This window comes from Aspergillus welwitschiae, assembly GCF_003344945.1.
Source record: "Aspergillus welwitschiae strain CBS 139.54b unplaced genomic scaffold BDQ94scaffold_7, whole genome shotgun sequence".
NCBI classification, from domain to species: domain Eukaryota; kingdom Fungi; phylum Ascomycota; class Eurotiomycetes; order Eurotiales; family Aspergillaceae; genus Aspergillus; species Aspergillus welwitschiae.
Window position 1 is genome coordinate 996,424 of NW_020798701.1, and position 20,335 is coordinate 1,016,758.

Below are 20,335 nucleotides of genomic sequence, written 5' to 3' on the forward strand. Positions count from 1 at the left end.
TATGCAGTTGTTTTCCTTGCGAGTAACCTTGGCGCAACCCCCCCTCTTCCCTTTTTCTTGGGCCATGTCATTTCTGCGTTTCGCAATCTCATGTCTTAAACTGGATTTGACATTGTTCAGAAATAAAACGTATTCTGGGCATAGACATCTACTACACTCCACACCATCCAACAGCTCATAGCCAGGTGTGAGAAATTATATAATCCTCTAACTATGCGTCCTTAAACTCAACCTCGCCGCCAAAACCCACCAGTAATCTCCGTTCCAGCAGCCGAAGACCTTCCCAGATACCCAATTTTTTGTAGGTAGCGCACATTTAGCATTACAGTCCGCGCCATGACCTGCTCTACCTCCTCCCACTTTTCCCCGGGCCCCCATGCAGATGTAGGAGGCATGGGACTACTCAGCAACTCCGTTCCCATCGTCTCAATGACATGTATAACAGGCCAACACGGATGCGCCTCCCCAACTGCAGCCATCGACTCGTTCAGTCGTGACAACCAGGTCGCATATGTCGCACTCCTCTTCAGAATCTTTGTCTTCTGCTCGTACCCATCCTCTTCCAAGCCGGCATTCACTGCATCCCAGAAGGTGTCCACCCGCAGCCCGCTGAAAATCATCTTCCTTGTCTGTAATCCTCCGGGGGCAGCGGCAGCAGCCGTAGCAGCAGCAGTAGTGGTAGTAGTATCCAGCGACGGCGAGGACCAGAATAGACCGCCCACTGCCGCGTCCGCGACAGCATCAGCAGTTGACACGTAAATCCAAGCCTCCTGGGGCTCCGGCTCCGGATAATATTCACCGATCAGAACGCACGCACTCACCAGACGCCACAGTAGATCATCGAGGTTAGCGGCGTAATGGTGGCTGCGAGGTCCGCCGATGATGAGAGCGGGATTGAGGATGCCGAATCTAGAACTGGGAGTAGTCACTGATTTCGCTGCTGCCGTCCCAGCCACGATCTGCTCGGCAATCAACTTGCTCTGCCCATACCCATTCGTTTCCCGTAATTTGTGGCGCAGCGTCACAGGATCGAACACCACCCTCGGATCGGCGGGATCCCATTGCGCGCCGCCGGAGATGTATTCCAAGCGCGTGATGTGCGGGTTAGCGGCGACACATGCGACGAGCTGCGCCGTGGCAAGTACGTTGGCGGCGCGGAGCTCGGTGTAGCTGCGGTGCCAGTGCACGAGGGCGCCGTTGTGGACGATTGCCGTCACCGGAGGTGCTGCTGCATCTTCAGACGTGTCATGGCTGCTGCTTGTTGTCCCTTCTAGCTGGCTCCATGCGGCCTCAGAGAGTCCGAGTCGTGGACGCGCGAGATCGCCAGACCAGATTTGTACCTTCGGGGCGTGGATCGGCTCGTCCCACCACCCGGCAGTGGTGGCGGCGGCTCGGACGCGCTCGAGGCCAGCGGCAGGATCAGGGCTGCGGACCAGGAGATAGACGGTTTGTACGCGTGAATCCGTCAGTAGCCTGTGGAGGATGGCAGTTCCCACATAACCGGTCGCGCCTGTCAAGAGCACATGGTGGTTGGCGGATGCGGAAATTTGCGGCGGGAGAGAAGGGGAGGAGGAGCCAAGCGCCAGTGGGCCTGGAATCCCGCTCTGGAGATCCGCGAGCATTAGGTCAACCTCCTTGTTCTGTTCCGATGCGGCATCGCTTTCGGGTGTCTCGTCATCACTCGGGCCATGCTGCAACTGATGCACCTCGCGAGCGAGCTCGGTGAGTACCATGGCGCGTGGGATGCGACTGAGCGGCAACCGGACGCCGAAGGTATGGTTGATGGCGCGCACAAATGAGACCATGCGGATGGAGTCCAGTCCGGCGGCGATGGGGGCAACATCAGGCGGATTATCGGAATCCCAGCTAGAAGCGAGCACCGGAAGCGAGAGAGCAAGCAACTGGCTCAGTTTTCGGGCGACAGTGTCGGAGGCCGGGATTGTCGCTGTCGGAGTACTTGTGCGCCAGGCCGAGAGGTCTGGTTGCTGCTCCACCCATTGTTGGAGGCCCTTGCGGTCTGTCTTGCCGGTCAGAGAGAGAGGTATCCGGTTCACAAAGAGACAGATGGCTGGCACCATGTATGCGGGCAGTAGGGCGGCGAGATGTTGTTGGAGCGAGCTATACAGATCACGCCGATCTTGGAGTTGCAGTAGCCCCAAGTCATCACGACAACCGGGACTGCACTGGGCCACCAACACCAGCTCCGAGCACCCACTTGTCTTAATGATCATCGCAACGGCGGCCTCCACCTCTTCGTGCTTCCGCGCGGTCGCTTCAATCTCCCCGAGCTCGATCCGTTGGCCATGCAGCTTGACCTGGTGGTCCTTACGACCGACGAAGATGACCGACCCGTCGGCGGCGAACCGCGCCAGATCTCCGGTCAAGTAGACCCGCGAGGCCCAAGGTGGAGAATCAGGAAGAGATGAGAGCTGTTTGTCCTCCTCCCATGGGGCAGATTCCAAGAATGCTTTGGCCTGTGCACCGGGATTATTGAGATACCCCCGAGTCACGATCGGGCCTTGGATGGCCAGTTCGCCCACAAGCCCCAGCGCCACCAACCGGCGTGGGTCATCCGGGTGCACAATCACCATACGACAGCCAACGGGGAAACCAAAATTGAGGGGATCGGCGGCGGCATGCAGCGGTGGGGTTAGTGCCGCAGTTACACAGCATTCACTTGGCCCGTAGCTGTTATGGAACTCGAGCGGAGAGGAGCTGCGGCGGCTGCTGCTGCTGCTCGTCCAGCGCGCCAGCTGGGCAGCAGTGACAGCCTCCCCGCCCAGCCGCAACTCCTTCAACGTCGGAATCTCCGCTGGGTCCAGAAGATTGGCCACCGAAGGAGTAATATCGATCACATCGACCTGGAACCGGCGGATGACGGCAGCCAGCTCCGTCAGGACCTCGTCTTCACGCGGGATGCACACCACCCCTCCCACCAACAGCGGCCCTAACATGTCCGCAATCGAGGGATCGAAGCTATAGGTGGCCACCTGCAGCATGCGCCGCCCACGTTGGAACATCCCCTGTTGGGCCTGAGCCTCGAAGGCGGTGGCTACCTGACGGTGCTCGGCCAACACTGCCTTCGGGATTCCCGTCGTCCCCGACGTGAACACAGCATACGCGGCATTCTCGGCAGTGACGCCAGACGGGAACTTGGGGGGAAGAGGGTCGGTGGTGGAGCGTCGTAGCAAATCAGAACGTCGTTCTGGGTCGAGACACAAAACCCGATCGGCGAGGTCCGTTACTTTGTATTCTAACTGTCGCGAGCAGATGACGAGGGGCGCATTCACCACCGAGATCATGGTTTGCATGCGCGCCACCGGCAGGCCACTGTCCAAGAGAACAAAGGCTCCCCCCGCTTGCAGGACAGCAAGTATACTGATCAATGACCAAATGGACTTCTCGTGCGCGATGGGTATCAGCACCTCCGGGCCGACGCCCGCCGCCTGCAGTTGGTGGGCGAAATGGTGGGAGACGGTGAGAAGCTGACGGTAGGTCAACTCCCCATCCCATGCTACAACAGCTAGGCTGTCGTTCCACTTCCCCGCAGCGGCGTTCTGCTCAATGCGGGTATGCAGACATTCCGTGACTAAGCGGATAGGGGTAGCCTGCCATTGCTGCATTGTGGCGGTATCGGAGGGGGACCAGAGCTCAAGCTTCGAAACGAGGGAGTGTTGGTTGGCGGGTTGGGCAATCCAGTCGAGGACGTGGATGAACCGTGCAAGCAGTTGCTCCGCCTCCCAGCGACTCATGCAGGACTCGGTGTATGTGAGCGTGTGGCGGATAGCGCCGGGGCCTAGGAAGCACTCGAGGGACAAGGGGTAGTCCATGTAATCATCGCGTCGCTCGGCCCAGATCTCTTGAATGGGGCTACTACCATCGTTAGCTTCGTCATCGGGCTGGACGACGAGGAGACTCTGGAAGCGCGTGGCCTGCGCAGGGCCAGATTCGCCCAGGGAGGCGATGTGTGACAGTCCTACATGCTCGTGGGGTAAACAATCGCCATATTGCGATTGAGTAGAGGCTAGACACGCCGCGACGGTGGTAGAGCTTTCATCGAGTTGTAGACGAACCGGAAAAGTGGCAATGGTCGGTCCGATAATACGGGCGATGTCAGCCCCCTCAATCTCTGCCGCGGCGCGTCCGTTGCTCACCACGCCAAATACCACATCCGATGTCTGGTTGTACCGCGCCAGAACAATTCCCCACGCGGTTTGGATCGCGGTGGCAGCCGTAGACCCCAGATGCTGCTGCTGGGGACCCCAAAGAGACTTGCCGGACACATGGGCTTGGACTCTCGACTCGTCCAGAGACAGGGCGCGAGGGAAAGCTTGGCCATCGAATCCGCGAAGATACTGTTTCCAGAAGTCTGTGGACGGGCGTAGGTCCTTCTGCGCGAGATGGCTCGCAAACGCAGAGAAAGGGGGGTGGGGAGGAATTCGGGGACTCGTGAGGTCGCGGTACGCTTCCACAAGGGCGTTTAAAATCAATCGTTGCGACCACGCGTCATAGACAGCATGATGCACATGCCAGCGGAGGCGTCCGGGCTTGATCCAGCAATGAACAAGAGGCTTTCCGAAGGGCAATCCACGGCTGGGATTTGTGGTGTCCTCAGGCGTCGTGGCCACAGCCTGGGGATGCAGCACCGCCAGATAACAGCGACCATCCAGAAGTTGGATGATGCGACTGCGGAGGACCTCGTTGGCCTCGACCACCCTGGCCCACGCTGCTTCTACCTGTGCTACGGACCACTCCGGGGGAAATTCAAAGGTTTGTTCCGCCCAGTATAAGTCCGGTTGCTGTGCGGTCAACACCACGAGACCCGTCTGCATCGGGGTGCACGGAACGAAATGGACTATTGCAGATTCAGGGACCTGACATTGTTGCACAGCCTGCGAGACCACCTCATCGTGTTGAAAGGCAGGAATTTGGATGAAACGACCGGAAGACGAGACAGGGTCCGCAGGTTCTTTTGGTTGTACTGGTTGGAGCGGTTGTTCCGCTGCAGCCTGGACCATCTCAGACAATCGTGGATGGCGGATCATCAGATGGACTGTTAATGCTATTCCTGCCTGTTGGGCCAGTCGCGCTACTTTCAGCGCATCAATGGAATCGCCCCCCAAGGCAAAGAAGTTGGAGTCGGCGTCCACATCTTCCTCCTCTAGATCGAGTATCCGACACCAAAATTCTTTGACCACATCCTGGTACGGTGAGCCATTCACAAGAGTCTCGCCGATGCTCCCCATGCTCTGTTGCACAATCAAGTAATGGGTACCAAGATACTGTTAGAGAAATCAAGGGCGGCAGTCAAGACCCCTACTCGTCTTTTCGGAAAGAAAGTCTTGCTGGAAAGGGAGGGTTCATCATAGGGAGATCTTATATATAACTTTATACATATATATATGTACTTACTACACAGAATCGAAGATCGGCACGCACGCTCAAGGAAGGGGCCAGCAATGCATTTCGTTTAGGCGGTGAACTAGGGATTCTCTGACTCTCCCACCTTGATAATTTGGTCCTTACAATGGAGCGCTACTAATTCAGGCAACTAAAGCTCAGAAGTATGGCCGACTAAATTTACAGGATCCAGTGGATGTGTTTTCAAATAACCAGGTTTCTCTAGCTTCGAGAAATACTTATCTAATCTAAGTTAATCTATCCATCTCAGATGCTAACTATGAAAAGAGTGTCCACCTCTTGGGGTACCACCTGGACCAGCCGTAAGCCCGCCGCCGAAATCAATCCTCTCAGCTCCGTTTCTGTCCAGACCCGAAACATCGCCGTGTCGATATTCCGCTCGAGGAGCGTATCCTGACCTTTCCAGACCTCGATATGCCGCACCACGCGCCACACGTTCCCCTCGACTCCATTCTCCGTCACCGTCTCGCGATACACCACGCCGGGAAACTCGACGCTGGTATGCTCACTGGGCGGCAATGGGTCCGTGATGTCCTTGTCCAACCCCCGCTCGGGGTGGATGAGAAGCTTGTTCACCACGGAGATCTGGGCTTGCCCGGTGCCCGGGGTCAGGAGTCTGGCCACTTCAGCTAAAAACTGCTCCGGCTGGCCCGGGAGGTAGAAGTGGGAGATACTGCCGAATCCAATCGTAAGAAGATCGACGGTCTTCCGCGTTGGGTGCTTCTGTCGGAAGATGGGGAGGGCAGACATCTCCAGCGCGGACCCCAGGAGCCAAGTGATGCGCGCACACCCAGTCTCGACCGCCAGGGTGGCGTTGATCGCACTTGCCCGTGCGAGCATGTACGGCTCGATATCCAGGCCGATGAACTCGACATTGGCAAGGGAGACTCCGGGGGTTGCCGCTGCATGACGACTCATCGCCTGGATAAGACGGCCGGTGCCGGTGCCAACGTCCAAGACGAGCAGTGGAGAAGAGGGTTTGGAAGAGGCGGTCATCCGGATGAGAGAATTTGCATTGTAAGCGGTGTCGTTGCGATTCCCAGTCCAGATGTCGTAATACTCGGCCAGATAGGCGGAGTTGTAGCAGGTGCTTTCCCGCTCGGTGGAACCCATGTCTAAGCAAAGACAGACAGACACAGAGAGAGAGAGAGAAAACGGTACAGATACGGCCAAAGGGGCAACAGGAGGCGAACTTGGTTGTGAGATGGCAAGGAGTCCGTTCACAGAACCCGATGCAAGAAGTCGAGAACAAATAAAGGTGCGGGTGGGGCGTATTTCCTGCAGATGATCGGCCTAGATATCGATCCGTGGGTTGCCTTAACAGATTGGGAGAAACCACCTCGTCAGAGATCTGCAGGATGATGCACGATGTAGCACCGTGGCGATGCAGGGGGTCACATTCTCTGCTTAGACTCTTAACTCGCATCTGCATACATATATGAGGTGTTTTCACAACCCCCCCTTTCTTATGTCTAAGTTAAACGATTAATGCGATAAATTCTGCGTGCTGATGTAGCTTTCGGAAGGCAGTCGCGGGTCTTCCAGTTTATTTTAAACACTCTCGTTCAAGTCTTCCTCTCCTTCCTGAGCCCGAGTTCCATTCAAATCGAGGCAACAGGAGCAACAATGACTATCTTGAACCTCCCCCCAACCGTCTCCCTTGCTGGTAAAGCAGCCATTGTGACTGGCAGCTCCCGAGGTATCGGAGCGGGTATCGCCATCGAACTCGCTCAGCGTGGCGCCAAGGTTGCTATTGTTTACCACTCAGACAAAAGTACTCCGGCGGCTCAAAAAGTAGCAGAGAAGATTAACGCGCTGGGTGGTGTCGCGTCCTTGGTGCAGGTCGATTTGTCGACATTGACTGCCGGCCGTGATGTGATCGAACAGGCGCTACAGGGACTGCAGGTCGAATGCATCGACATTCTCGTCAACAACGCAGCAGCATATCCCCCTTTTCTTCCGGTTGCAGAACTCGACGGGGCATTGTTTGAACAGTAAGGGTCGCTCTCCAATATCTTTAACCCTATCTAGGGTCTCACCACGTCTGACGAACGCGCCTTTACCTAGTGAATTTATGGTAAATGTCCGCGCTCCACATCTGCTTGTGCAGGCCTTGCTCCCTTACCTTGCGAAGAAAGATGGCCGCGTCATCAACATGTGAGTTTTGCCATTCTTTTCTGTCTCTCCCAGGCTGATAGGCCCTTGTAGATCGTCCGCTTTATCCCGCATGGGTGCTAGCAATCTTTCTCTCTTCGCGGCAACCAAGGCCGCGTTGGAATGTCTGGGTCGTCAGTGGGCGCATGAGCTGGCCTGCCCACACAAGATGACAATCAATAATGTCGCATTGGGAGAGATTGACACCGCGGTAGAAGGGGGAGATATTCCTGATGAGTTCCGTGATGCACAAGTCGATGGGCCCAGCGCAGCCAAACGTCATGGCACTATTCAGGAGGTGGCCAACGTCGTCGCGTTTCTGGCTAGTCCGGGGGCCAGCTGGATTAATGGAAATACGGTCTCCGTGAGTGGAGGCCATCTTTACATTTAGAGAAACAGAATAGATAGTAGCAGACAACTCTGAATAGCTCAGGGACCAAGAGACAAAGCAAATGTGATTTCCTTCGTTATTATGTCGACTCTCCCTGCTCCCAAGCGCGATTATATTTACAGAAACAGCTAGATAACAGCACTTACCCCTGATTAGTTTGGGAAATAAGGATTAGAAGCAAATATAATTTCGTCCTATGCTTAGCTCGCGACTACGACTATAATTCAAGAGATATGTACAAGGTAATACTCGATTCTAAGTACCTCGGAAACGAGCATTAAAGTAAATATATCTTTAGTCCCTCCACTCATAACTTTCTCGACGTAGAGGTATAACTATATTAAGAGGTAGCTAAATAGTACTACTCAATGAGCGAGTTAGGAAACAAGATCAAACTAGTAAAGGTCATGTCATTCCTATTTATTCCTATGCTGATGACTTTCTCTGCTCGCGAGCGCGAAGCTCATGACGCTGCACCTTCCCTGTTACCGTTCGAGGCAATTCAGTCTTGGAGAGGAACTCGATGACCCGGGGACACTTGTATGGGGCGCTATGGTATAGGCAATGCTGCCGGAGTTCCACCTTGAGCTTGCGCAGCGGATGCTGCTCGTACTCCTCGTTTAGCACCACATACGCCTTGATGATTGAGCCACGTTCTTCATCCGGGATGCCAATGACCGCCGATTCTAGCACCCCCGGATGCATCTGTAGAACAGCTTCCACTTCGCTGGGTCCAATGCGATACCCCGAGCAATTAATGATATCGTCTTTCCGCGCTTTGAACCAGAAATAACCATCCGCATCCCGGAACGCACGGTCCCCGGTCAAGTAATACTCCTTACCCTCGGCGTTGCGCACCGTTGGTCGCGTCACAACCCCCTGTTCGTCGACATAGCCATTGAAGACGTCGTAAATAGAGTCTGCGCAGGTAGACAAGCACACTCCCAGAGCTCCTTCTTCCCCAATTGGGACAGGCTCTGCCGTCTCTCCTAAGATCTCCAGCGGGACACCAGGCAGAGGTCGGCCCATCGACCCTGGTCGTTGATCATCGGTGGATTCCGTGCAGAGGAAGACTGTCTCCGTGAGACCGTACCCATTGAGTATGGGGACACCCCGAGTTACCTGTCGCCAGGCCTCGATCACAGACCCTTCAATTGCCTCTCCGGCACTAATGCTGACTTTTAGGGATTGAGGCGCATGGGTGGCCGCAAATTCCCGACTCACGGATGTGACGAGTTGTCTGTAGGCCGTCGGAGTAGCACAGAAATTGGTAACAGAATAGTCGTGCAGGATTTGCAGCGTATGAATGGGGTCAAACACCAGTCCGGGGGTTTCATCCACAAGCAGGGCAGCTCCGTGATTCCAGGCAGCGAAGACTGCCCACGATCCTTTGACCCAGCCTACTTCGGAGAGACTCCAGAAGAGACAATCCGGATGGAGTTGACACCAGTGCTCTCCGGCAATTCGACTGCTCAAAGCCAGAGAGATCTGGCTGTGCTGAACCAACTTGGGCTGTCCGGTGGACCCTGAGGTAAAGTAGAGTACGCAGGGCGAGCTCGCCTCCGAATCGATAGTGGTGTCTGCGCCATTCACTTGGCCCATGGAGACCAGGGCTGGATACCCAAGTGCTTCGGAGACCTTTTCATCGGCTCCGACCTGGACCAAGTGGCGAAGCGTAGGGAGACGGGACCGAATCGACAAGACCTTATGGATTTGGGGGAGGTCGCCGATGAAGGCTTTAGCACCAACTTTCTGAATGCGATATTCAAGATCGGAGGCAGACAGTGCGCCAGCTACGGGGCAGACCATAATGCCACTGCGAATAGCCGCACAAAGAATCTCATAGAAGTCCCGACAACGTGCGGCCGAGATGACAATGGTATCGCCCTGTCGGACTCCCAGTGCATACAAGGCGGCCGCAACTTGAATTGAACGCTCGCTAAGTTCACGATACGAGACATCGCGGCGCTTTCCCTGTGTCACCAGAACGAGAGCGGAGGACTCTGCTCTCTCCTGGCTCCATCGATCGATGACTTCTCGGGCGAAGTTGAACAATGTGGGTTTGGGGCCAAGCTGAAGTCGGGTCATCTTGCTGGCGGAGAAGGATAAGTGAGGAGGGTAGAACCAAAGGCCGATGGGAAAATTTATGGAAGCATTTCTCTTTTCTGCTCGTGATGCGTAATCTCGAAATCCTAATCTACAAGGCCATCGAACAGAGATACCGCTTTTGTTCTCAACATCACCCCTTAATCCCCTTGCATGTGCAAGTTTACCATTCACAATGCTAGAATTCAATAGAGATAATCCATCCACTATAGACATCATCTACCCTATCGTGCTGTACGTGCCGCCGAGGAGGAATCCTGTTTTCAAATGCCGGTGTCTCATACTGCCAGCGAGTCCGTAGATCATCATGTAATACAGACCACTTGAACAAATCACCATGAAACATTTGCACTGAGTTGTGCTCAGCATAGGGTGTGGAACTACATAAAAGGGGGTTGTAGTAGACTCGAAACAATATCTCAGCCACCGGCGCACCACCGATTCCATCATCATCATCATCATCATCATCATCATCATCATGCGTTTTCTATGTCTGCACGGTATCGGCACTGGAAATGCCATTATGGAAGCGCAGCTATACATGATCAAGCGTCAGCTGCCGGGACATGAGTTCGTTTATTTTCAGGGAGAGCTGGAAACCCCACCAGCGCCAGGTCAGAGGCTTCTTTGAGAGAGAATGGGCTCCGTGTTGTGCAAGGCCGAAACTGACCGTCACGACGAACTAGGAGTCGAGATGTTCTTTCCGGGGCCTTACTACTCCTACTTCACCGTACCCTCTCCTAATGCCGTGCTTGAAGTGATCAACCGTTTGGAGCAGTTCATTGACCTGCACGGCCCCTTTGATGGGATCCTGGGATTTTCCCAAGGGGCCGCCTTGGCAGCTTCCTACCTTCTCCACGACGCCGACCGGTCATGCCCGCGCGCCGAGTTCAGATGTGCGGTGTTCTTCTGCGCAATCCAATGTTGGGATGTCGACAGTCCCGGGTTTACCATGGACAAGGAGGGGCACTGTCGTGCAATTGGAGCGGAGGAAAATTCTTCAGAGCTCCAATGGAAGACGGACGAGGTTACGAGTGTCTTCAGCGCTGCTAACCATCCCCTGCTTCGTCAGGATTGGGATGAAGCCACACCGCTACTGTGGCCATACGGGAAGGCTCCCATGCGTTCGGATGCATTGGCCCGCATTTCGATCCCGTCACTGCATATTGTCGGAGCCAAAGACCCTTATCGGGCCGAATCGCTTGCACTGCAAACACATTGCACCAGGTGTAATGCCCAGATGGTGGAGACAGCGGCCGGACATGAGATCCCTCGTGATCCGATTCTGGTACGCAAGGTTGCTCAATTCCTTCACACAGCCCCCAGTTTAGCGCGAAGGTATGATTTAAGCACATGCAGCTAGAGTCGAACTTTATCGGACTGATCTGCAGCCAAAGCAAGGTGACACGGTTAGCTAATATCGGTCTGTAATATCGGTCTGGAGAAATGGCCTTTCCTCATGTTCCTATATTTATTCTTAAATTTATTTATTTATTTATTTATTGATTTTTAATTTTTTTTGTCTGTGTTTCTGAATAAGATAGACGAGCTTGACTTACAGTTTCGGCCGCATTTTTGCATAGGACTGGATGGATTCTCAGTTTTGCCTATAGAGACGACGCTGCCCACTCCGAAAGGGGATGTGGAACTTTCATTCATTGTCCATGATAGAATAAACTTGTTCATTTTTCTTACTTCAAGATCTTTTCTTCTTTTCTTTTCATTTCTAAGTTTCTTCCAGTCTTTCATGATGAACGAACCCATCGCCATTATAGGCAGTGGATGTCGACTGGCGGGTGGGTGTGATACTCCCTCAACGCTTTGGACGCTTCTCCAACAGCCCTACGACGTCTCCCAAGAAATCCCCCAAGATCGAATTCCCCCGTCACACCACAATGCCTCCCCTCGGGGGTATTTTCTTTCACAAGATGTCGCCAAGTTTGACGCTTCCTTTTTCAACCTGAATCCCTTGGAGGCGCAAGCCATAGATCCCCAGCACCGACTGTTATTGGAGACTGTCTACGAAGCGCTAGAGGAGGCAGGAATGCCTATGGAGAGATTGCGTGGCTCTGACACTGCCGTATATACGGGAGTGATGTTCCATGACTATTTGGCCCTCAGTAGCCGGGACCAGGAATCAATCTCCAAGTATCACATTACAGGGACTGCGCCGAACAAGGCCTCAAATCGAATATCCCATTTCTTCGACTGGCATGGCCCGTCCGTGACGGTAGATACCGCCTGCTCCTCCAGCCTGGTCGCCCTCCATCAAGCGGTGCAGCAGCTGCGGACAGGAGGATCTCACTTGGCTGTAGCGGCGGGGGCCAACTTGCTTCTGGACGGTCGCCCCTTCATTGGGTTCAGCAATTTAGGCATGCTCTCTCCCACCGGCAGCTGCAAAATGTGGGATACCAGCGCTGATGGGTACGCCCGTGGGGAGGGGATCCTGGCCGTGCTGTTGAAGCCACTTTCCCTCGCCCTTGCCGACGGCGACAACATCCAATGTGTGATCCGAGAGACTGGGGTGAATCACGACGGACGAACCACTGGGATTACCCTGCCCAGCGCATCAGCTCAGGTGAGCCTCATTCAGGACGTTTACCGTCGCGCGGGACTGGATCCCACCCAGCCCGGTGACCGACCTCAGTACATTGAGGCCCATGGCACCGGCACTCAAGCCGGAGATCCGTTGGAGGCAGAAGCACTGGCCACAGCATTTGCGCTCGCATCTACTCTTGACCACAGTGAGGTCTGTCCAGTGCGGGTAGGCAGTATCAAGACGGTGGTCGGTCATACCGAGGGCGCTGCGGGCCTGGCTGGTGTCCTGAAAGCGTCTCTGGCCTTACAGCATGGGAGAATCCCACCAAATCTAGGCTTTCAACAGCTGAACCCGAAGGTCGCCCCATATTGTACTCATTTGACAGTCGCGACCAAGGCGGAGCCATGGCCCGAGCCGCCATCACCCTCCGCTACCCTACGTCGAGCCAGCGTGAATAGCTTTGGGTTCGGAGGCACCAACGCCCATGTCATCTTGGAGTCGGTGGGGCTGCAGGATATCCCAGTTTCTGGAAATTCCTCGCAGTTACCAAGCCTGGCCTCACCCTCCCTCCTCCCGTATGTCTTTTCGGCTGCTTCGGAAAGGTCGCTAGTGGCGATGCTCAAGCGATATGACCACCACCTGCAAGGCCACCCGTCTATCGACCCAAGGCAGTTAGCGTCAACACTTGCCAGCCAACGATCCGTCCTCCCGGTCCGCATTCGCTTTCCAGCGTCATCATTGGAGGTATTACGAGAAGGTCTCGCCAGGATTCTCGCCTCCGAGTCCCCGCAAGCGGGCCACCGCTCCCCTTTACGAGAATCGTGTATCCTCGGCATATTCACGGGTCAAGGCGCCCAGTGGCCACAAATGGGTGCGGGCTTGCTCGCCGCGTATCCGCCGCTGACCACATTTCTCGATAGCTTGAATGCTGCATTGCAGTCTTTGCCCGAGGAGGACCGACCTGCGTGGTCCCTGCGCGAGGAACTGCAGCGACCGTCCGAGGAATCGCGGCTGGACGTCCCCGAGATTTGCCAGCCCGCCTGCACTGCGGTCCAATTGATGCTCGCTCACCTGTTACAAGCCGTTGGCGGGGTCTCTTTCACTGCGGTGGTGGGCCATTCCTCTGGTGAGATTGCCGCGGCCGTAGTCGCAGGGTATCTGCGCCCCGGGGACGCGATACGCATCGCTTATTACCGCGGCTTGCACGTTAGTCGCGTGCTTCCCACGCTGCCCAAGGAGGGCCGCATGCTGGCAGCGGGTCTGTCCCAGGCAGCGGCGGAAGAGCTGGTTGACACCGTTGTGTTTGAGGGACGACTGTCGGTGGCGGCAGTGAATTCCCCGTCCAGCGTGACCTTGTCAGGCGACGCGGACGCAGTGGCAGAGGCCAAAGCCTACCTGGACAGTTGTAAGGTCTTCAACCGCCTGCTGAAAGTTGGAACCGCGTATCACTCTCATCATATGCGGGCATGTGCCGCCGAGTATCACAACTCGCTGATCCAGTGCCAAGTGGAGGTCTTGCGTCCCTCAGGCGACAACGTTCCGCGCTGGTACTCAAGCGTACGATCGGGGCAGGCCATGATCTATGACAATGATAATGGTAATCACAATGGTGAAGGAACTGGCGAGCTAGCTGCGTCCTATTGGGTGGACAACTTGGTAAATCCTGTACTCTTTCAGCATGCGGTTTCAAGCGCCATCACACACCCGGAGATGGAGGTGAACTTCTGTCTCGAGCTCGGTCCACATCCGGCGCTTCAGGGGCCCGCCACGCAGACGATGGTAGAAAGCTGTAGCTCGGCGCTCCCTTACTCGGGAACCCTTCACCGCAACAAGCATGACGAGGTCGCGATTTCGGAATGTCTAGGCGACTTATGGGTGCATCTGGGCAGTGTGGGAGTCCCCAATCTCAAGGCCTTCGGGCAGACACCACACAGGCCGAGTGTAACGGACCTGCCAAGGTATCCTTGGGACCATGAGCATAGCTTCTGGGTCCCAGAGCCGTCACATCGCTCTACCAGACGGCTTGTTACGCATCATACGATATGCAAAAGTCCTGTCCACAGCTTGCTAGGGTCACGAGACGAGCTGATTGGGGCAGTTGACAGGGCTACCGCGTACCACTGGTCAAATGAGTTGCGTGCTGACCGGCTGGGCTGGCTCCGTGGACATATTCTTCAAGGCCAGATTATCTTTCCAGCTACAGGGTATCTTGCATTGGCCGTCGAGGCCGCCCTGCAGATGGCCAAAGGGCGACCAGTACAAGCGATTACTCTCGAGGAAGTCAACTTTCTCAAGGCCCTCCGGGTGGACGATGAGACTGGAGCCAGCATCATCGTCAGTCTGCATGTATCTTGGGATGATGAGCAGGTGGTGCAGGCAAGGTTCACAGTCGATGTATACTCGACAGAGGAAACGAGCCGATCCACCGCTGCGGCCACAATGAACATCACGGTCCAGCTGGGCAACCCGGACGAGGATCTTCTGCCCGAACTAGCCTCTTCTCCCTCACCGGTGATGATGACGGAGCTGGATCCCGGATATGTATACAGCCATTTGGCTGAGCTGGGCTACGAATACACGGGTCCCTTTCAGCGGATTTCCCGCCTCCGTCGATCACTGGGGCAGGCGCTGGCAGAGGTGGACTGGAGAAAAGAGGGGGCCGACGACCCAGTGCTCCATCCGGCGTTGCTCGACAATGCGGTGCAGGTTCTGTTCTCAGCCTTCACAGATCACCGAGATGGGAGCCTGTGGAACCTGTACATGCCCGTCTCGATCGAGCGGGTGACGTTCAACCTCCCCTACTGTAGCTTTGGGGGATGTGATTCCAAATTTACGGTAGAAAGCTACCTACACCAGGCCGACCCGCTCGGTATCTGTGGCGATGTCTCCATGTTCAATGCCGCTGGAAAAGGCGTCGTCCAGATGGAAAGGCTGAACACCATGCCAGCCTCCCCAGCCACGGCCGACAATGATCTCCAGCTATTCTCTGAGACTCGATGGGAGGTGGCCGAGCCGAACGGCGAGCGGGCACTCGGCAGTCGGCGAGCATCGCCGGCGATGCTGGCCAAAACCCTCGACTGGGAACGTGTGGCCCTGTACTATCTTCGTCAAATCAGCGGGCAGTTCCTCGACGTGGAGACAGGGATGCGAAAGACAGCGGACGATATTGAACCGCATCACGGAGCCTTCCTGGACTACTGCACCTGGCTGCAAGAGACCATCCGCACGGGCCAACACCCCTACGCTTTGCCGCAGTGGCTGCAGGACACGGCGGAGCAAATCGATCAGATCCAAACCCGATACTCGACCGAGGATATCGATTTTCGACTGATTCGGATGGCTTGGGAGGTCCTCCCGGCCGTCATCCGACATGATACGACGATGCTACAGAGCTTCATGGCGGATGACACCTTGAGCGAGTGGTATCAAAACAGCCTAGTATGCGCACCCGCCCAGGAGCCGCTGGGCGCTATCATCGCCCAACTTGCCCATCGCTACCGCCGGCTTCAGGTCCTGGAGATTGGGGCTGGGACAGGCTGCGCTACGCGCTCGGTCTTGCCCGCTCTCGGCGACGCTCTCGCGCGCTACATGTTCACCGACGTGTCGGCGGGATTCTTCGACAAGGCGGCGCAGCAGTTTGCCCCCTTCGCCGACCGGATGGAGTTCCAGACGTTCGATCTCGACGTAGATCCCATAGAGCAGGGCTTCGAGGAAGGGAGCTATGATGTGGTCGTCGCCTATGCGGTGCTGCATGTGGCGTCCTCGCTGAGGGATGCCCTGCGCCGGGTCCGGCGGCTGTTGAAGCCAGGTGGATTCCTGGTTTTGACTGAGGTGCTGGGAGATGGGCCTATGGCATTGGGGCTGATCTTCGGAGGCTTCACAGGCTGGTGGGCTGGCCGGGAGGAAGGCCGTCGCTACTCACCGACTGTCTCACTGGAAACTTGGCAGGAGCTGCTGGCGGCCACGGGGTTCTCTGGCGTCGATACGCACACTCCGCTGAAGGATCCCATTGCTTGGCCTATCAGTGTCATGGTGGCACAAGCCGTGGAAAACAAAGTTTGCTTATTACCAGAGCCAGTCGTGGAGGAGTTGGTCATCGTCGCCGCGCCCAGCTTCCCCGAACCTGAAGTTCTACAGGGAGTTCAGGCGCAGTTGAGAGCTCATACCCGCCACCTTACGCTCTTCAAATCCTTAGAGGAGCTTAATGGTGCTCCTTTCCCTACCAAACCGACTGTGCTCAACCTGGCTCACCTGGACCCGGAGAGTGTGAAGCCATCGGAAGGGGCCTGGCAAGGGCTGCAGGCTCTTATAAACTCTGCCCGGCATATGCTGTGGATCACTGATGACTACCGCGCTGGTAATGCTTCATCCGCTCTCTCAGTTGGTTTGGCGCGGTCTCTGCTTCATGAAATGCCTCATCTGCGCCTGCAGATGCTCGATATCAGCCGCAAAACAGACAAAGATACGGCCGTCAAAGTCATCTTTGAGAGCTTCCTACGCCTGGTCAGCACGAGTGACCCGGACACACTCTCCACCTTCGAGCCGGAGCTGGCACTGGATTCGACAGGCCAGCTACTGGTGCCGCGACTGCACCCCTTAAAGCCGGCGAACCACCGGCTCAACAGCTCAAGGAGGAAGATCTCGGCCCCCGTCCGTGTGGGAACACAAGCATGCTTGTTGGAATGGCAAATGGATACGTTCACTTTGGTCAAGAAGAGTTCCCTCCATTCGGATGACGAGGTTGAATCTCGCTCCGTACGCACGATACGTTCAGCATTGACAGCCCTGCCGACTCGTGTTGGGCCCGTATTCCTGCACCAGGGCATGGACTCTGTCACCGGCGAGGCCGTGGTGGTCGCCTCGAATGAGATCTCGTCAGTCTTGACCGCGCCGAAACTATCATCGATCATCGTGAGCCCTGAGACGAGCCATAACTCACAATACTTCAATCTGCTAGTCGCCCATCTTGTCATCGCGTCTGTTGTGGAGGACATTGCGCCTGGTACCAGCGTTCTGCTCTATGCCATTGACCGTGCTTCGGCCACGTATCAAGCCGTCTGGACCTGTCAGCTCCAAGCGAAGAAATGCCAGGTGCACTACCTGACAGGCAGCAAAGAACTGGCCAGTACCGCATCGTGGACGTACTGCAATCCGCGGGCTCCCAGGCGAGTTCTGAACGCCGCTCTTCCCAAAAACCTTCAGGCCGTTATTGATCTCGCGGATAACAAAGCCGCAGCCCGGGCACTGGACTTTCTGCCCGGACATTGCCAACGATATGTACTGCCCTCGGGGGTCGCTGATATATCTTCTCTGCCCACTCTTCCTCCACTAACAGACCTGACGGAGCTTCTCCGGGCCGCTCATACGGCCGCGGAAAGTTATGTCGTGCAAAACATGGGCACGTATTATCCCGAGTACGAGGTGTCCGAACTCCTCAACTGTCGGCCCGGGTCACTATCGGGGGTGCCCATTATCAACTGGTCCTGCCCAACCTCCCTCCCCGTCCACTACCAACCCATCGATGCATCCACTCAGATCCTGCGTCCGGATCGAACGTATTGGCTCGTTGGCTTGACTGGCGACCTCGGCCAGTCGCTGTGCAGCTGGATGATTGAACATGGCGCCAGAACAATCATTTTGACGAGCCGACACCCGCAAATGCCACCAGACTGGGTCGAAAGACAACACCAAACTCACGGAGCCAACATTATTTCCATAGCTGGGTACTGTATCCCTCTTTCCTTCCTTTTTCCACAGAGTACAGGTCGAACGACAAGAGGATTAGACTAACGCAGACTCGACACAGAGATATCACCTCCCGACCCAGCCTCCATGCAATTCACGAAACAATCACGAAAGCCTACCCCCCGTTGGACGGCATCGCCAACGGCGCAATGCTCATGCGTGAGAAATTCTTTGCCCAAACCACTGCAGCCGAGCTCTACGAAGTCCTGCGACCCAAGGTCCAAGGTTTGCGCCATCTAGACGATCTGATCGGCGACCTACCCCTCCAATTCTTCATCGCTTTCTCTTCTATCCTCGCCACTCTGGGCAATCTAGGCCAGAGCGCCTACACCGCGGCCAACGTTGCGTCGGAGGCCCTGATCACGCAGCGGCGGCGACGCCATGTGGCGGGCTCCGTGATCCAGATTTCCCGTATGACGGACGTAGGGTACGTGAAGCGACAGCGGGAGCAGTACTCGGCGCAGGAGATGGCGCGGCTGGAGGCGTACTGCCTGCCGATGGGGGAGCGGGAGTTGCATGCGTTGTTTGCGGAGGGAATTCGAGCAGGGCGACCTTTACCTGTATCCTCATCTGATGCAGCCCAGGGGTCGGTGATCACGGCAGGGATACCACAGGTCGATATGACAAATCCAGAGAATGCAGTGAGGCGAGGCGTGACATGGGCAACTAACGTCCGCTTCTCGCACTACTGGCAACATCAAAATCCCTTGCGCCGTAAATATGGTGACCTCCAGGCTGGGAGGGACGGGGAGAAGAATGCGGCTTCGACCCGAGCGCGGTTGGCACAGTCGAAATCGAGGGAGGAAACTCGGACGATTATTTTTGGTGAGTTGAACCATTACTACACACCGTGCCCTTTTTTTTTTGGCTTGGACCCTAACTGGGCTATTTTGTTTTGGCGTTTTAGACGGTATCGTCTCCAAAGTGCGTTCTAGTCTCCATCTCCCTGCCGATCAGCCTGTCCTGGAACCCACGGCACTGGTAGATCTGGGATTGGACTCGTTGATCGCGGTGGACATCCGGACGTGGACCATGAAGGAGTTGGGGGTGGACGTGCCCGTGTTGAAGCTGTTGGCGGGGATCACCGTGGAAGAGATTGTCCGCGAGGCAATGTCGGAGTTGGGCGATGTCACTCACGCAAATTAACAAACAGTAATTTATGGCCATCGATACAAGAGCGAATATATTTATAGACGTCGCTCTGAGTCTGGGCATAACGTATTTAGTGAGCCATATAGGCCAATGCAGGAAGGACTATAAGGGCGTTTCCAACCTATATCCAGAGGGGGCAGATTGCCTTGAACATTCCCATTCAAGTTAAAAATTCCGATTTGGAATTGGTATTAGGACAGTGATTGCAGGCTTAACTTACGGGAGAGAACACCAACTACTCACTAACTATGCCCTTATTCTATTCTCTCGACAGCCTAGATATATGTATTGTACAGCGCACCTTGAATGCTGATTGCGGGTGTTATGAATTTACTATCTCTGCTAGCTAACCCATTTGTCTACCAAAACGATGAGATCTGTGTTGTTGACCGAACTGGATTGGTCGAAGCATTACGGGTGTCGCCATTGGCATAGCTGTTAGAGGCTTGCTCGGTAATTCTTGATGATGCTCAAGCGAGGGGCATCTATTGGAGATTATCTCAAACCTACGGGGCAGCTGTAAACTTAAAGGCCAGTATTACGAAGGATAAACTAGTTCAAGGTTAGGCTGTATGACGGTAGGTTGTTCTGCATAGCGACACATACAATTCTTAGTACCGCACTTTCCGTAGGTACTTTTAGACCCAACCATCGTTCGACGGTACGTATACCAACGGGGCTAAGCTAATAGGGACAGGGAAGCGATCCTAGGGTTTGACAATTAGGCTAGTCAGATATCTTCAATACTATTATTATAATAATTCAATAAAATTAGTATCAAATAATAGCGGCGAGAGTTATGAGAAACTTATCAAAAGATGAGGCTT

At 55.3% G+C, this 20,335-nt stretch overlaps 5 protein-coding genes across 5 annotated transcripts; 3 read left to right on the forward strand and 2 right to left on the reverse strand.

The window, feature by feature from the left end:
- Positions 1-117: 117 nt before the first annotated feature.
- Positions 118-6,534, reverse strand: BDQ94DRAFT_185476 (uncharacterized protein; the record flags this gene model as incomplete). The annotated part of the gene is made up of 2 exons (XM_026774896.1): positions 118-5,249; positions 5,773-6,534. The coding sequence occupies 2 exons, from the start codon at positions 6,532-6,534 to the stop codon at positions 228-230; spliced, it is 5,784 nt and encodes a 1,927-aa protein (XP_026629407.1). The 3' UTR covers positions 118-227.
- Positions 6,535-7,047: 513 nt separating this feature from the next.
- Positions 7,048-7,966, forward strand: BDQ94DRAFT_168002 (SDR family NAD(P)-dependent oxidoreductase; the record flags this gene model as incomplete). Its single annotated transcript, XM_026770966.1, has 3 exons — positions 7,048-7,415; positions 7,489-7,578; positions 7,630-7,966. The coding sequence occupies 3 exons, from the start codon at positions 7,048-7,050 to the stop codon at positions 7,964-7,966; spliced, it is 795 nt and encodes a 264-aa protein (XP_026629408.1).
- A 426-nt stretch (positions 7,967-8,392) lies between these two features.
- BDQ94DRAFT_185478 (acyl-CoA synthetase) lies at positions 8,393-10,054 on the reverse strand (the record flags this gene model as incomplete). Its single annotated transcript, XM_026774897.1, has 1 exon — positions 8,393-10,054. The coding sequence occupies one exon, from the start codon at positions 10,052-10,054 to the stop codon at positions 8,393-8,395; it is 1,662 nt and encodes a 553-aa protein (XP_026629409.1).
- Positions 10,055-10,550: 496 nt separating this feature from the next.
- BDQ94DRAFT_168004 (polyketide synthase) lies at positions 10,551-19,502 on the forward strand (the record flags this gene model as incomplete). The annotated part of the gene is made up of 5 exons (XM_026770967.1): positions 10,551-10,686; positions 10,759-11,360; positions 11,814-18,334; positions 18,418-19,181; positions 19,264-19,502. 5 exons carry the CDS (start codon positions 10,551-10,553, stop codon positions 19,500-19,502), a joined length of 8,262 nt encoding a protein of 2,753 aa, XP_026629410.1.
- Positions 19,134-19,955, forward strand: BDQ94DRAFT_138956 (uncharacterized protein). Its single transcript, XM_026765336.1, has 2 exons — positions 19,134-19,181; positions 19,264-19,955. Exon 2 carries the CDS (start codon positions 19,516-19,518, stop codon positions 19,675-19,677), a length of 162 nt encoding a protein of 53 aa, XP_026629411.1. The 5' UTR covers positions 19,134-19,181; positions 19,264-19,515; the 3' UTR covers positions 19,678-19,955.
- Positions 19,956-20,335: the final 380 nt, after the last annotated feature.

Bases quoted from the DNA above. Each gene is read 5' to 3' on its own strand.
- BDQ94DRAFT_138956 (XM_026765336.1), top strand. From the start codon at position 19,516: ATGGCCATCGATACAAGAGCGAATATATTTATAGACGTCGCTCTGAGT.